This window comes from Scardinius erythrophthalmus (genome assembly GCF_964197995.2).
Source record: "Scardinius erythrophthalmus genome assembly, chromosome: 20".
Classification (NCBI taxonomy): Eukaryota; Metazoa; Chordata; class Actinopteri; order Cypriniformes; family Leuciscidae; genus Scardinius; species Scardinius erythrophthalmus.
This window is the reverse complement of record NC_138240.1, coordinates 28,129,389-28,145,775: the sequence shown is the minus strand read 5'-3', so window position 1 is coordinate 28,145,775 and position 16,387 is coordinate 28,129,389. Positions and strand designations below refer to the sequence as shown.

The 16,387-nt window shown below is 35.6% G+C and overlaps 1 protein-coding gene across 5 annotated transcripts in view; it reads left to right on the top strand.

Moving 5' to 3' along the window:
* Positions 1-433: 433 nt before the first annotated feature.
* The window catches only part of ywhabb (tyrosine 3-monooxygenase/tryptophan 5-monooxygenase activation protein, beta polypeptide b), a 64,898-nt gene continuing 48,944 nt past the window's right edge, over positions 434-16,387 (top strand). The window contains exons 1-4 of one of the 5 annotated variants that reach the window (XM_081349458.1): positions 479-566; positions 1,325-1,383; positions 3,141-3,299; positions 12,565-12,688. In XM_081349458.1, the coding sequence (XP_081205584.1) occupies positions 1,360-1,383; positions 3,141-3,299; positions 12,565-12,688 (307 nt within the window). In that variant the 5' untranslated portion in view covers positions 479-566; positions 1,325-1,359. Of the gene's footprint in view, positions 567-1,324; positions 1,384-3,140; positions 3,441-12,564; positions 12,689-16,387 lie in introns of all 5 variants that reach the window. The other 4 variants (XM_081349455.1, XM_081349456.1, XM_081349459.1 and 1 more) reach the window with 4 other exon arrangements.

Here is a 16,387-nt window from a genome sequence, read left to right as displayed (position 1 = left end):
AAGAAAGAAAGAAAGAAAGAAAGAAAGAAAGAAAGAAAGAAAGAAACATCGCTATTGTATGTTTTCTTTAGGCAATATACAATAGGCCTACTACTCAATATTAAATTAAATATTATTATTAAATACTACAACACATTTATTGATGGTAATGCCGTAAATGGATCCCACCTATCACGACATTCCCTACTTGGACTTCTCTTGGATAAAAATGTATCATTGTAAAATCTACATAGCCTATATGTCAAAAATAAAAATAAAAACTATTAGCGTAAAATGCTGAACATTAGAGGACAGGACTGCGTCATGGTTGAAATCTGCCATAAAGCGAAAAGAAGAAGAAGAAGAAGAAGACAGGACTGCGTACAGCTTTTACGCTTCTATGTTGGCTATAAGTGGCATTGGCTGAAATTAGGGTTAGGGCTCTCCGACTAGCTTGCACGCAGGAAGCGGAAGTGTCAATGTAAGCGAAAGAGGTACTGCCCAGAACAACCGAAGAGCAAGGCGGAGCACGGGAACCGAATTGTGTCTTTTTAGCGATTAAAGTAAGAGTAAACGCCGTTCAGAACGTGAGTGTACTTTCCTTTTTCGTTATATTCCTCCCCATGTGTCTTACATAACGTGTCTCCATTCCCTTGATTGCGTAACTGTCCTATTGCCCTTTTTTTTGCGGGCAGCGAAGGGATTTAGCAGGTTGCTTAGTGCTTCAGGCCTCACTGTCTGCCAGACGCGGTGAATAGTTACAATGAAATATACGAGCTTACTGCTTGCATTTTGTGTTTGATTATAGTATAATGTTTAGCAGTATTGTTTTGAAGATTGACAATCATTACACATTCTATAAGAATTTTGTTATTTTTTAATGAGGATGTGTGGTTTAGCCTGCTAGTTCACGTCAGCAGAGCATGACTGAGTTCAATTGAATCGAGTGGCTGAACTTCACGACCGAGAAACTGACAAATTATGAAAGCTGCGGCACAGTCCTATTCAAATACGCATTTTTCATGTTATTTGCCCTTAAGCAGACTTTTTAAATGTAAATGTGTGACAAGTGAGTAACGTCGTTTGTCGTTCAGATGAACTTTGCAGACATTTTACGTTCATAAACCTATATATTATACACTGCATGAAATAATAATATTCGAAAAAGCATAATAGGGGCAATTTAAACATGATGCCATAATGTTTTCTGCTGGTATCGCATTACATTTTTGTCAGTTTCCTATCACTTTCTTCTCTGTGACTGTTGGAGATCACAAACCTGTGTAGAGATGGGTATTGACAGATTTCACGATTCGTTTCCGATTCACAAGCTCATTAATTTTAGTTATCAATTTGTTGGCGATCATCCCTACACCGCCCATGGTGCTGGTAGCTGTCTTTAAGGTAACGTTAAACATGTGCTGCACGCTTTTCTTGCTATAACAAAATAAAGTAGGGATGCACTAATATGACAATTTTGGCATATATCTATAATTATTTGTATTAAAAAGTAATTAACCAATATATTGGCTGATAAAGCTAAATCCAAATTTTGATAATTTTTTGAGAACCTGACTACAAAAATAATGCTCACCATTAAAAGCCATGTCCCAAGCACTTCAACATAAATAGTACAGTAGCCTATAGTGAACCAGTGTAAGATTCCTTATCTTTTAAAATGATTTTTTACACTCCTATGGCCAACTTTCATTATCAAAAAAACTTTTGCCTTACAAAAAAAAGGCAGAATAATGCAGACATGTCACTGGACAACATTACTTGCATATAAAGAATCAAAATGCATGTGCAAAAATAAAATGGAATAGCCCATGCACAGAAAATAATGAAATGATTTGAATTAAACCACATTAATTAAAATATGAATTAAAAACTTTAAAAAACTGTTTCAAATAACAGCACTAAGCTGAAGCTGAAAAATGAACACCGGAAAACTGAAGTGCTTTGTGGGTTAATTAACTCAACGAAATGCATCCTATATGAGATTAAAGGGTTAGTTCACCCAAAAATGAAAACTGTCAGTAATTACGTACCCTCATGTTGTTACAACCCCCTAAGACTTTCGTTCATCTTCGGAACACAAATTAAGATATTTATGATGAAATCTGAGAGCTGTCTCACTCCTTCATAGGCTTCTGGGCAATTTCATTCTGCTGGTCCAGAAAAGTTAGTAAAAACATTGTTAAAATAGTCCAAGTGATTACAGTGGCTCCATTCTTAAGTTTATCAAGCGACAAGAATACTTCTTGTGTGCACAAAACAAACAAAAATAACGACTTTATTCAACTATTCATTTTCTTCTGTGTGGGCCTCTGACGTGAGTTCACTAGAGCGCCACAACGCATGCATGAGAACTGAGAAGATGATGCTCACGATCATTTGATGGGAAAGTGTGAAAGGTAAGCCATTCATTTTGAGACATTTGTAAGGCACTTTTACGTTTTCTTGTTGGTTTCTCACGATTCGGACATCCAGGAAATGCACATTTTAGAACCATTTTAAACGCTACATCGAGACCCATCTGCGTCATCTCAGTTCTCACGCATGCGTCGTGGCGCTCTCGTGAACTCACATCAGAGGCCCACACAGAAGAAAATGAATAGTTGAATAAAGTCGTTATTTTAGTTTTTTTTGCGCACAAATAGTATTCTCGTCGCTTGATAAACTTAAGGTTGAGCTACTGTAGTCACTTGGACTATTTTAATGATGTTTTTACAAACTTTTCTGGACCGGTAGAATGAAATTGCCTAGAAGCCTATGAAGCAGTGAGACAGCTCTCAGATTTCATCAAAAATATCTTAATTTGTGTTCCGAAGATGGAACAACATGAGGGTGAGTAATTACTGACAGAATTTTCATTTTTGGGTGAACTAAAGCTTTAATCGGCAATTTATACAACATAAGATTACAACTTGTATCTTCACAAAATAACAAGCTGTTACAAACTCCAAATGAACTTCCTTTTGGCTTGATGTTATTAAAATTTGTCACACCAATTCTTTCTTTGATTTTTCGCTTGAAATTTATCGGGGTCTTGAGTGTGTTGCATGTTTCTGTCTTGTGCTTTCAAAACCTTAAATTCCATTTCATTTAGTGGTTTATGTGATATACTGTCCTCATACCAATTCGTATCTGATTCTCAGTGTAAAATGGACAAGAGTGACCTGGTGCAGAAAGCCAAGCTCGCTGAGCAGGCCGAGCGCTATGATGACATGGCAGCAGCTATGAAGGCTGTTACCGAGGGCGGTGTGGAGCTTTCGAATGAAGAGCGCAACCTGCTCTCCGTGGCGTACAAGAACGTGGTAGGCGCCCGCCGCTCCTCCTGGCGTGTCATCTCAAGCATTGAGCAGAAAACCGAGGGGAATGAGAAGAAGCAGCAAATGGCACGCGAGTACCGTGAAAAAATTGAGACTGAACTGCAGGACATCTGCAATGATGTGCTGGTATCTTCATTTCTTTCTCTTGACTTTCTAAACCTTTTATGATGAGTGAAATGTAGGGCTGCAAAAACAAATCGATAAAATTGATTATTACCGATAATGAAAATAATCAACAATGAATTTGATTATCGATTAGTCTGCAAGCTGTGCTCGGAAACCATCATCCAGTCAAATCGCTTTACAGTGCTGAAAAAGTAATGATCTATTTCTATAAGTGGTCGACTGATATTGTTTTTTTGATGGCCGATTCCGATATCTTAGAGAGCAGGATGGCCGATACAGCCTATATATATATATATATATATATATATATATATATATATATATATATATATATATATATATATATATATATATATATATATATATATATATATATATATATATATATATATATATATATATATATATATATATATATATATATATATATATATATATATATATATACACACACACACACACACACATATATATACACACATACATATATATATATATATATATATATATATATATATATATATATATATATATATATATATATATATATATATATATATATATATATATATATATATATATATATATATATATGTATGTGTGTATATATATGTGTGTGTGTGTGTATATATATATATATATATATATATGTGTATATATAGTACCAGTCAAAAGTTTGGAAACACTACTATTTTTAATGCTTTTGAAAGTCTCTTATGCTCATCAAGCCTGCAGTTAAAAACAAAAAAAACCCCCAAAAAACATTAATATTATGAAATATTATTACAATTTAAAATAATGGTTCTCTTTTTTAATATACTTTAAAATGTAATTTATTTTTGTGATGCAAAGCTGAATTTTCATCAGCAAGTACTCCAGTCTTTGGTGTCTTATTATCCTTCAGAAATCATTCTAATATGCTGATTTATGATCAGTGTTGGAAACAGTTGTGCTGCTTAATATTTTTTTATAACCTGAGATACTTTTTTCAGGATTATTTGATGAATAAAAAGTTAAAAAGAACTGTATTTATTTAGAATAGAAATCTTTTGTAACAATATACACTACCGTTCAAAAGTTTGGGAACAATAACTATTTTTTTTTAAAGAAATTACTACTTTAATTCAACAAGAATGCGTTAAATTGATAAAAGGTGATGGTAACGATTTATATTGTTAGAAATGTTTTTATTTTGAATAAATGCTGTTTTTATGAATAAATTCTGTTAACGTTTTACTCATCAATGAATCCTGAAAAAAGTATTCCAAAAAAATATATTAAACAGCACAACTGTTTCCATCATTGATAATAACTGAGTATCAAATTATCATATTAGAATGATTTCTGAAGGATCATAAGACACCAAAGACTGGAGTACTTGCTGATGAAAATTCAGCTTTGCATCACAAAAATAAATTATATTTTAAAGTATATTAAAGAGAACCATTATTTTAAATTGTAATAATATTTCATAATATTACTGTTTTTTTTTGTTTTTTGTTTGTTTTTAACTGCAGGCTTGATGAGCATAATAGACTTCTTGCAAAAGCATTAAAAATAGTAGTGTTTCCAAACTTTTGACTGGTACTGTATATATATATATATATATATTAGGGCTGGGGGAATTAACGCGTTAATCTTTGCGATTAATTTGAAATGTTTAACGCGTTAAAAAAAATTAACGCATTTAACGCAGCACACTTTTTTTGCCTCGTTTTAATGATTTCCTGTTGCGGCTGCTATTGAAAAGGCCGTCCCGCCCCTCCGTGTTCGGCGATCACTTTTCATTCTCGCGCAGCTTTCATGAGCGGGTCTTTTCCGCTCCGTGTGTGCACCGCGGTCTCCGTTCCGCGCGCGTGTGTGTGTGTTGGCGCTCTCTGCTCAATGTTCTGCTTCGTGTTTGCGCTACGCGTTCTGCTCTGACCTTAACGGCCCAAACGCTCCAATCATGTACCGATCACGCACTGGAAAAGTAAAGTCCGCTCAAATAACGTGACATTTCTCTGTAGTAGATAAATTGTCTCTGAGTAGACTTCTGTTTGCTGAGCTGGTATAGAGCCATGCTGGGCAACAATGGTAAAATGACCTGCTCTGATCACATGCTCTGGTAATAATAGCTTTGCAGGACTATATTTTATTTGATAATTAGTAAAAAAAAAAAAAAAAAAATCTGTTAAATTATGTTGATCTGTTGATTATGTTGAGTGCTTATTGAAAAATTATAATATATTGATATATTGATGTTTAATATTATTTTAATAGGCTATAGGGCTATTTTCTGTTCCTTTTTTTCCCTGTTTAATTTAATTATTCTAAGTCTAAATATTGAAGATTACAAGCTTAGGGAAAATGCAATTAATTAATTACAGCAAATTGCGCAATTAATTAGTTAATTTTTTTTAATCGATTCCCAGCCCTAATATATATATATATATATATATATATATATATATATACACACACACACACACACACATATACACATATATATATGTGTGTGTATGTATGTGTGTATATACATATATATGTGTGTGTGTGTGTGTGTGTGTGTGTGTGTGTGTGTGTGTGTGTGTGTGTGTGTGTGTGTATATATATATATATATATATATCAGTGATGCGCGGGTCAATGTATAAACAAACCGCACCCGACCGACGTTTTCAACTAACCCGCCCGCAACTCGGACCGCAAAAAACGAAAAAGAAAATATTGTACCCGACCCGCTTCCTGACCCGCATTTTTTTTAAAAGTATAGCTATAATGCTCATCGTAGCTCTTAATATAACTTAATATTCTAATTTTGTCAAGAATTATAAAAAATCGTCAATATAAGCTCATAATTTGTACTAAAATAGTCTAAATATTTAGTTTTAAAAACAATTTTAAAAAGCTGGCTATATCTATTTTGATGTTTCTGCGCAAGTTCAGCAGACAGTGAGGTTCGGGTTTGTTCCGATCAGAGCTCGTGAGCGAAGAGCGCATTTCTGAATATTCCGCTCCGCTCATGGTCGCTCGCCCAACCCAGATGGCCTGCTGTTTCGAAAATATGTGGAATAAGGGCTGCCTCCGACTATTTTTTTTTTTCTTGTCGACTAGTTGTTCATTTAAGCCATTCGTGGACAAATCGCCCCTTTATATTAAATTAATTACTTAAAGGCTAGCCTACAGGAATAAGCGTAATGACCGCACGCTTAAAGCTTGCCACAAAGAACCGGTTGAAGTAATGATTATGAATGTGTCTAAATTAGCAAGGAGACATTTAATTGTTTAGTAATAAACTGGTGTTTTCTGTGTCGCTGCAAATATGAAGTTGACAATGCGGAGATTGCGGACTCGCCATGAACGCCAGAGAGAAATGTATACATTTCATATGGATTAGCCTACATAATCAGAGAGTATAGCCTATTTATTTTGGTTTGAATATTTTCGTTTAAAAGTAGACATTTCAAGCTTTCTGTAATATATAGCCTATATTTATCAAATATATTTATCTGTGAGGCACAAGTTGAGTTTCGGCGCCCTCCAGTTCCAGTGGCGGCTGGTGCTAAAATTTTTTGGGGGGGCACAACAAACTGAATTTTTAATTCAGGACTGAATGTAGGCTTATTGTTAAATAACAATTTAACAGTGATAATAATGTAGCTATCATAAGCCTAAAGTTTAGCTAAAACTTCAGCCGGTAGGGTTGGGAAATAGCCAATTGCCAAATAAATCTGAATTTTTGGGCTAAATGGCATAAATGGTATAATCTGAGTATTTAATTATTATTTTTCTATTTGAATAAAAAAAAACCTGTATTTTTTTTTTTTTTTTAATATTTAATATCCTGATCGATATTGTCCTACAAACAATGTTTATATTGAAGGTTATAAAAACAAACATAGTGCAACCTTGCTGTCTATCTGCAGTCTATCCAAAAAAGGGGTCAAATGAATCACATTACATTCTAACATTGCAACATTACAATCTAAAAACAAAATAATGTTTTTTAAAGAAGTAGTTAAATTTTCTAAACCAAAAAAAAAAAGCTAATATCATAAAAATACACAGGTAGGTTTGAAATTATCTAGCACATTTATGTTCACCAACAACAACAACAAATATTCAACAACAAATGTTTTAGCTAAATATATTTATAATTTAGTGCTAATGTATATTAGTCAGAATAATTGCGCTCAGACTATTCTATTGCGCTCCGTCTGTTCGGCGCGCATGCACGCGGGGGCGCTCGTTCACGGAAGTATAGCTTGCAGAAAGCTCGCCCACTCATGACGGCAAACTGGACTTTCTAACATTTACAGATGGAGAATATGTCCGTGAAATGTAAGTTATGCACTGAGGAAATTATTGGATGTCACTTCAGCTTATGGCTAAATACTAATAGAGGTACATTTGTTTCCACCAATCGCTGCACAAGTTTAAGGTTACGTATGATGACGAAAGCACGTTAGTGCGAGCCCTCCCGGAACCCATAGAGAATGCATTGCAGTGCCTGCAGTTCGAAAAAAAAAATCTTTGAATGTAAGTCTATGGGAAGACTCTGGGCGATTCTCAGCCAGAGTGAAATCGCCCAAAAAGAGGCGGTACTCCACAGAACGTGACTCGGCGCTGATTGGACTATATCCAGAGGCAGAACAACAGTGAGTGACTGCTAGCGTAACTCTGTGGTTGAATGAGATAGTGATAGAAAGTCCCTTTCACACTTAAGCCTTGGTTATACTTTCGCCTGGCTCCACAGCGCGAGTCTCCGCAGACTGCGCGCGCACCTCCGCAAACGGACGAGGCGTTTATACTTGACGCGCTCGCCGTTGTACTATTCTGTGAAACGACAGGGGGCGACTCGAGTAATTGTCCTCTAAACCATCAGGAATCAGCAGTGAGAAGAAGAAAGCTATACACACGTGACAATGTTTATTTTAGTACACCACCACCAATACCACACTACAAAAAGAATCGTGTAAAACCCAGTAAACCCTGAGATACTAGTGACAATAAAACAAAATATATGGATATGAGAATGTGTATAAAACATAACTAACTTATATTAACGATCTCTTACATATTTTTTAATTTCACTAAACATTTCATTAAGTTTCGTGAACATTTTTATTAAACATGGACCTTTATGTTCATTAAAAATACTTTTTATGCTATTGTATGCTCATTTTTTATATGTAAGCAACTCATTTAGACGTGCAAACTGGGTGCTGGTGTGGTGAGAAGTTCGAGCTCGGCCAGATTCGGCTCGAAGTCGTTCATCTTCGGATGCGGCGCCGCGCGCGTTGTTACAAAAAATGTCGCGCACACCGCCAGGCGAAATTGGGTCTTGCGAACCCAACGCGCACGACCGCCCACACCGCAATGACGTCATTTTTGCCGCGCGCACCTTCGCGCTCGTGCGGACGCGTCGAGTATAAACCAGGCTTGAGGTGGTGCGTCGCCCGATCGCCCTAATGAAGAAACCGCCGCTGCCCAGTTCACATGCAGTGATCGCGTACCGGCGCCTTATTTTGTCTGCTATATATTTGCTTCTTATTTAATAAATACGGGCAATTGATTGATAAAACATTGATCAAAATTAAGATACAATTTATACAAAACGAAAATCTTTTAAAAAGAGTTTTCTATAAAACAAAACTTAATGAAGTCGTCAAAATCATGTTTTACCAAAAACAGCGCCGTTGCTAGGAGGGCGCCAGCGCCTCTGCCTCTCAGCGCCTCTGCCTCACGAGTGGATGATAGCCCTGAAGACGCCTAGCAATGATATACCTTTAGTGGTAGTATACCTTTAGTTAAGTTATCGCAGCGCGCTAAGAGACAATGTTATCGGAAAATGCAGCCCAGGTATATTCATAATGGAGATTCCAAAGCTCTCTTCTTTGGTCAGAACCATGGAGAGCGATCGCGGATTTACTTTTACAATGCAACACAATATTTAAAGAGCATCAAGCTATTAAAATCTATATTATGTATACGCACAGATAATATAACAGTAGGCTATATTAGTCAATATTTTTTTATTAGGTTAAGCAGTGATTGGATAACGTTTTTTTTATTTTATTTTTATTTAACGTTTTTAATTTAAGGCCCACCCACAATTGGTCTGGCTTATCCAAAACTGGAATCCTGGCGCCGTGCCTGGTTGGTCGTGCCAGTTTTGTGGTTATCAAATGTGCAAATAGCATCGCAAGAAGTAGCCTACACATGACAAAGCCAGCACTTTGGTCATCATCTTTCATTTTTTCGGCAAATGTCTCCCACACTTTGCTCTTTCTATTTGTGTATAAATTTTGCGGAGCTTCCACTCCCCAGTCTTCACCTTTTCTCTTGCCGCCTCCATCTCTGCCTGCAGACTGAGCTCGTGCGTCATCTTCGCGCCAGTTATTCAGCCAATAAAGTGTAAATTAAATTTAAAACGTATTCATAGAAAATTGTGTCTAGAACTATATCAATTACAAAGGTTTAATTGGCATCTTTATTTCAAACGACCCGACCGACCGCGACCCGAATATCATTAAAAATATTTTTGGATGACTCGTAACCGCGGGTAACCGCGGGTGACCGCAGGCACCCGCTCATTTCGGATCAACCCGCGCATCACTGATATATATATATATATAATACATACACACTTTATATTTACTTTAAACAATATTTAAGAAATTAGAAAACAAATATTTACCGACAGTAACACGTTTATGCAGGCTACAAATGCACACTTCACAAGATATCACAGCTGGCTTCCATTAAATCTGCAAGCTTTGTTAAATTAAATGTTTATGAGATATTCAGAGATTTGTTTAAATGATGTAGATGCGCATTTGCTGAATGTTGATGGTAAATGAGAAAGTATTTTAGCCTGATTTTTTGCCTTTTCTGTTACAAATAATATAAAAGCAAACGCTTTACTTTTTCGCATACCATTTACTTTCTTTTACCAGTTATATGGAAGTATAATAATGACAAATGTTTTTGAAACAAAAAAGCTTGTTGAATTGCACTACTTGAAAGAATATGCATTCCATTAACCCTGCTTGCATTTTAATGCATTGTATTTTCAAGGCTTGCATTTTTATGGGCTGAAATTCAACATGGTTGTATATTTAAGCTGTGAGTATTTCAATTCAAAACATTTCACACGTTTTCATTATTAAAAATTCAATAATCCATTTTCACCTTTCAGATTTCACTTCCAAAATGTTCATTCTGTTTAAAAATACAACCTATAATATTCGACCGGCAATTTTCGGACCATTTTATTTCACTTTACAAATTCGCTTCCACAAATTCAGTGGTTCAAATTCGACAGAAAATTCAACATTTGACATCCGGGAACGGCAGGAATATCAGTAGATTGATGATCTCCATAGCTGTTAGTCGGTTTCACCAGCAGGGGGTGCAAGCGGCTGCTGACGAAGAAAACTATAGAGCAATGGGTGAGAGACTCATTCATTCGTTGAATTACAGAAATGGAGCAAGCAGTAGGCTATTTGTGATTATTATCAGGGCGATGAATTGTGATGATTATCATATGGAAAAGCTGATAAAGCTTTTATATTTTGCACATTTAGGGACCGTCTCTAAAGTTACATGATTAAATGATGTTAAATGATGCACACTTTAATTTTTTTTATATTTAGTCAAATAAACTGTCGAATCATGTGTAGGCCTACATATTGCTATTTTTTTCAGTAGCACATGAGCTCATATTTATTTTAATTTTAACTATCTAAAAAATGACACCTACATGAACACTTTACACTTCCATACAGTTCTGTCTAACAAAGTATTAGATATAACTGACAGAGATGGTAAACTAATGAAGACAGATACTGTGAGTGAGTGCTGTGTGATCAGGCGCCGCCGTTCTCTTCTCAGGGGCTGGTGTTCTTAGCGCCAGCCGTCAAAATAAAAGTCTGGAGCGACGTCAAAATAAAAGTCCCTCTTCCAACACATCGGATATATCATCGGCCTTGACGATATATCAGTCGACCACTAATTTCTATTAACAAAACGCATATGGAAAATAGCGGCGGACACAGAGTGAGCTGCTGTACATGATCCGGAAAGGTACATGATACAAGTTATCCGAAACATGAGAATGCTTTATATTTGTTTACCACCATGGTTTGTCGTGCTTTGACAGATGCGTGTGCTGTTTAATGCCTTTGACATGTTTTCCTCAACTTAACTTAACTTAAATTAAACTTTATGGTTATATCCTTTTAAAAAGTCCTGTGATTATTTCCTGTTAGCATATTCGGACAACAAGGGTCTTGTTAAACTTCAGTGTTCAATGAACGAGTGCCGGTGGGTGCATCCGCGTCAAACAGATGGAGCGCAGTAGAATAGAGCGCAATAATTATAAAATACACATTTTTGCTAAAATATTTTATTTAATTCTACATGTAACCCAAGTAATCATTTATGAGAGCAGTAACAGTAAATACACTATTGTATATTTCTGACTAAAATACACATTTTGCTAAAATATTTTTTGTTAGAAATAAGTGTAGGTTTAAAATTCTTCATGTAACAATCATATTAATGAGAGGAGTAACTGTAAATGCACTGTTGTTGGAATAGCACATTAATGTAATATTGTGTTTTTCATACATCATAAGTTCAGTTTTTGTGCTTTTGTTTTTGTTTATCATTTTTAATTTAGTTGTTTTAATTTTTGCATTAAAATAGTAAGCAATCAGTTGATTTTAGGTTTAGTATGTAATGTTTGTATTTTAACAAATTTCTTTCTTGTAATGAATAGTATAGTCTGCATAGATACATTCACTATATTTGTTTTCATAGGCTTAATATTACACTTTGTTTGGAAGACGACATTGGCATGATGTGGATTAACGTTTAAAATAATGGATTAATTTGGAAAATTAATGGACAGATTAATCGATAATCAAAATAATCATTAGTTGCATTCTGAATATGTTCATTCTTGAACACATTTTCTTAAATAAAAAATTTATTTTTCAGTTGTCAAAGAACAGTTAATTTCGTTTTAATTTAACAATAAGATTCAAATGTCATTCATTATTTTTAACCTTCCTTCAGAAAGATAGGGACATTTTCCACAATATGAGCCATCCTGATGCTCCCAACTTGTCTTGACAGGGTCTTTTGGAGAAGTTCTTAATTCCCAATGCTTCTCAAGCAGAGAGCAAGGTGTTTTATCTGAAAATGAAAGGTGATTACTATAGATACTTATCTGAGGTTGCATCTGGAGAAACTAAGACCGGTAAGTGCATTGTAAAATTAGTTTCACTTTTTCTTAAATAAAAATGGTCATTGGTTGATTTGACTGTTCTATCCTATTGTCTCTCTCTCTCTCTCTCTCTCTCTCTCTCTCTCTCTCTCTCTCTCTCTCTCTGTCTCTCTCTCTCTCTCTCTCTCTCTCTCTCTCTCTCTCTCTCTCTATCTATAATCATTTATCGGTCTATCTATTAGACAGATGCCGTCATACGGTAATACAATATATCACGTTAAAAATAACATGCATGTTATTTTTATCGTAGGCACTAGTGCTGTCATTATACTGAAATTTCTAACTTCGATATGATGCCTTGAAAAATATAAATATTCTATAACATTTTTGATCCCACAGGGAAAACTGGCATATATACAGTGAGGAAACACCCTGCTATTTTGCAAGTTCTCCCACTTAGAAATCATGGAGGGGTCTGAAATTGTCATCGTAGGTGCATGTCCACTGTGAGAGACATAATCTAAAAAAAAAAAATCCAGAAATCACAATGTATGATTTTTTAACTATTTATTTGTATGATACAGCTGCAAATAAGTATTTGAACACCTGAGAAAATCAATGTTAATATTTGGTACAGTAGCCTTTGTTTGCAATTACAGAGGTCAAACGTTTCCTGTAGTTTTTCACCAGGTTTGCACACACTGCAGGAGGGATTTTGGCCCACTCCTCCACACAGATCTTCTCTAGATCAGTCAGGTTTCTGGGCTGTCGCTGAGAAACACGGAGTTTGAGCTCCCTCACACCCCCAAAGCATGATGCTACCACCCCCATGCTTCACAGTAGGGATGGTGTTCTTGGGATGGTACTCATCATTCTTCTTCCTCCAAACACGTTTAGTGGAATTATGACCAAAAAGTTATATTTTGGTCTCATCTGACCACATGACTTTCTCCCATGACTCCTCTGGATCATCCAAATGGTCATTGGCAAACCTAAGACGGGCCCTGACATGTGCTGGTTTAAGCAGGGGAACCTTCCGTGCCATGCATGATTTCAAACCATGACGTCTTAGTATATTACCAACAGTAACCTTGGAAACGGTGGTCCCAGCTCTTTTCAGGTCATTGACCAGCTCCTCCCGTGTAGTTCTGGGCTGATTTCTCACCTTTGATCATTGAGACCCCACGAGGTGAGATCTTGCATGGAGCCCCAGTCCGAGGGAGATTGAAAGTCATGTTTAGCTTCTTCCATTTTCTAATGATTGCTCCAACAGTGGACCTTTTTTCACCAAGCCGCTTGGCAATTTCCCCGTAGCCCTTTCCAGCCTTGTGGAGGTGTACAATTTTGTCTCTAGTGTCTTTGGACAGCTCTTTGGTCTTGGCCATGTTAGTAGTTGGATTCTTACTGATTGTATGGGGTGGACAGGTGTCTTTATGCAGCTAACGACCTCAATCAGGTGCATCTAATTTAGGATAATAAATGGAGTGGAGGTGGACATTTTAAAGGCAGACTAACAGGTCTTTGAGGGTCAGAATTCTAGCTGATAGACAGGTGTTCAAATACTTATTTGCAACTGTATCATACAAATAAATAGTTAAAAAATCATATATTGTGATTTCTGGGTTTTTTTTTTTTAGATTGTCTCTCACAGTGGACATGCACCTACAATGACAATTTCAGACCCCTCCATGATTTCCAAGTGGGAGAACTTGCAAAATAGCAGGGTGTTCAAATACTTATTTTCCTCACTGTATATATATATATATATATATATATACTGCCATACAGATATTTTTATTATCTCATATTTCTTTTTATAATTTGGGTAATTTGTTGCAATGGCTTACATAGAGCACTGGTTTTATCTGAAAATTTGAACTAAATTTACAAAAAAAAGTAAACCGTCAGTAATAAAATAAGAGCAAATATCAAACAATAGCACAATCATGCAGTGATTGATCATGCATTACATTAGTGCATTTTTGTTACATTGTGGCAATTTTGTTGCACAATAGCTGACACAGCACAAGCCTAATTTCAATTGTTGATTTGAATGAAAAAAAAACCCCGACAAGTAATCAGTTAGTAATAAAATAAGTACAAATAAACAGAAGCAATACAAATAAATAGAATACAAAACAATAAAGATGCAAATGAAATAAACAGTGCTTTAAGTTGTTGTTTTTTTCCAGGTAGGTCTAACAGTAGTATTGAGGTAAGAAATACTAAAGAAATTGAATAAAGAATCAAATGTAAAATAATATACTGGATAGTCTTCCCTGCATAAATTAAATAGTTAAATCCTTAAAATTAAAGTTACAAATGTTAATCATTCAAGAGCAGTGTGCAGAGTGTCATTATTGTTTATCAAACATCGAAAGACAAAGAGAAAATCAGAGACAATTCCGTCAATCAGAGCTGGCCCATGGCATAAGCGAACTAAGTGGCTGAGAGCATAATTTTTTGCATGTGCTTTGGTGGTTAAACATTTTGTTCACGTGCTCTTCTGACGCTTTTTCTGAGCGTGTACACACGAAGCGCACGCTCACTAGAAGCCTATCAAATAGCGCCCGATTACAAGACTTTATTTTTCGCGTCTGATTGCTTTAATACTGTCAAACTACACAGTTGACAGAAAATCGGATGCTTATATGCAAGTTAGGTGCATGCAGGTGTTGTGAACTTAGAATCGAAAAACCAGGAGACTTGGTTGTTTCTTCAGCAGGTTTCTTTATTGAGAACACGAGCCGTCGATAGCTGCAGTCACCAAGCCTGACGTGAATGTTCTCTTACAGTTTATATACATTTAGGGGCAGGAACCGAAAAAGACAGGTTTAGGAACCCACCCTAGTCCACTCAGCATATCTATTCAAACACTGAGACCCGAGTACAGGACTGGCTGGACTTTCTTGCTAAAACACAAACTCCAAGAGATTCAGTAAAACAGGACTGACCAGAGTCGTTTGCTAGAAAACCCTGATAATCATAATTTATACCTAACCTTATATGTAATAAGTAAACCTAAATGAAACATTTTAACAAATTTGCATTCCCACACAGGTCTTAAAGTGACATCAGCCTAATAGTAAACATGCTGCCCCTTGTCCTTAAAGGGGATAGTTCACCACAAAATGAAAATTGTCTTTATTTACTCACTCTCATGTTGTTCCAAACCTGTATTCATTTCTTTCTTGTGCTGAACACAAAAAAAAGATAATTTGAAGAATGTGGGTAACCAAACAATTGTTGGTCCCCATTGACTTCCATAGTATAAAAATATACAGTGGGGGAAATAATTATTTGATTGCTTGCTGATTTTGTAAGTTCGCCCATTTACAAAGAAATTAAGGGTCTATAATTTTTATGGAAGGTTTATTTTAACGGATAGAGACAGAATATCAACCAAAAATCCAGAAAAACACATTATATATAGGTTTTAAATTGGGCAAACTTACAAAATCAGCAGGGGATCAAAACATTTTTTCCCCTACTGTACTTTGGAAGTCACTGGGGACCAGCAACTGTTTGGTTACCCATATTCTTCAAAATAACTCATGTTCAACAGAAAAAAGAAATTCAAAATAATTCCTTCGTTAATAATTTGTTACACAGAACTTTATTATATTACCACAAACCTTCACAAAATCCAAACATTCAGTGTAAGAACATTATTTATAATAAGTTGACGCTGACTTACCAAACTGCCGAGGAGAGGCTTCGGTTATTAGAATT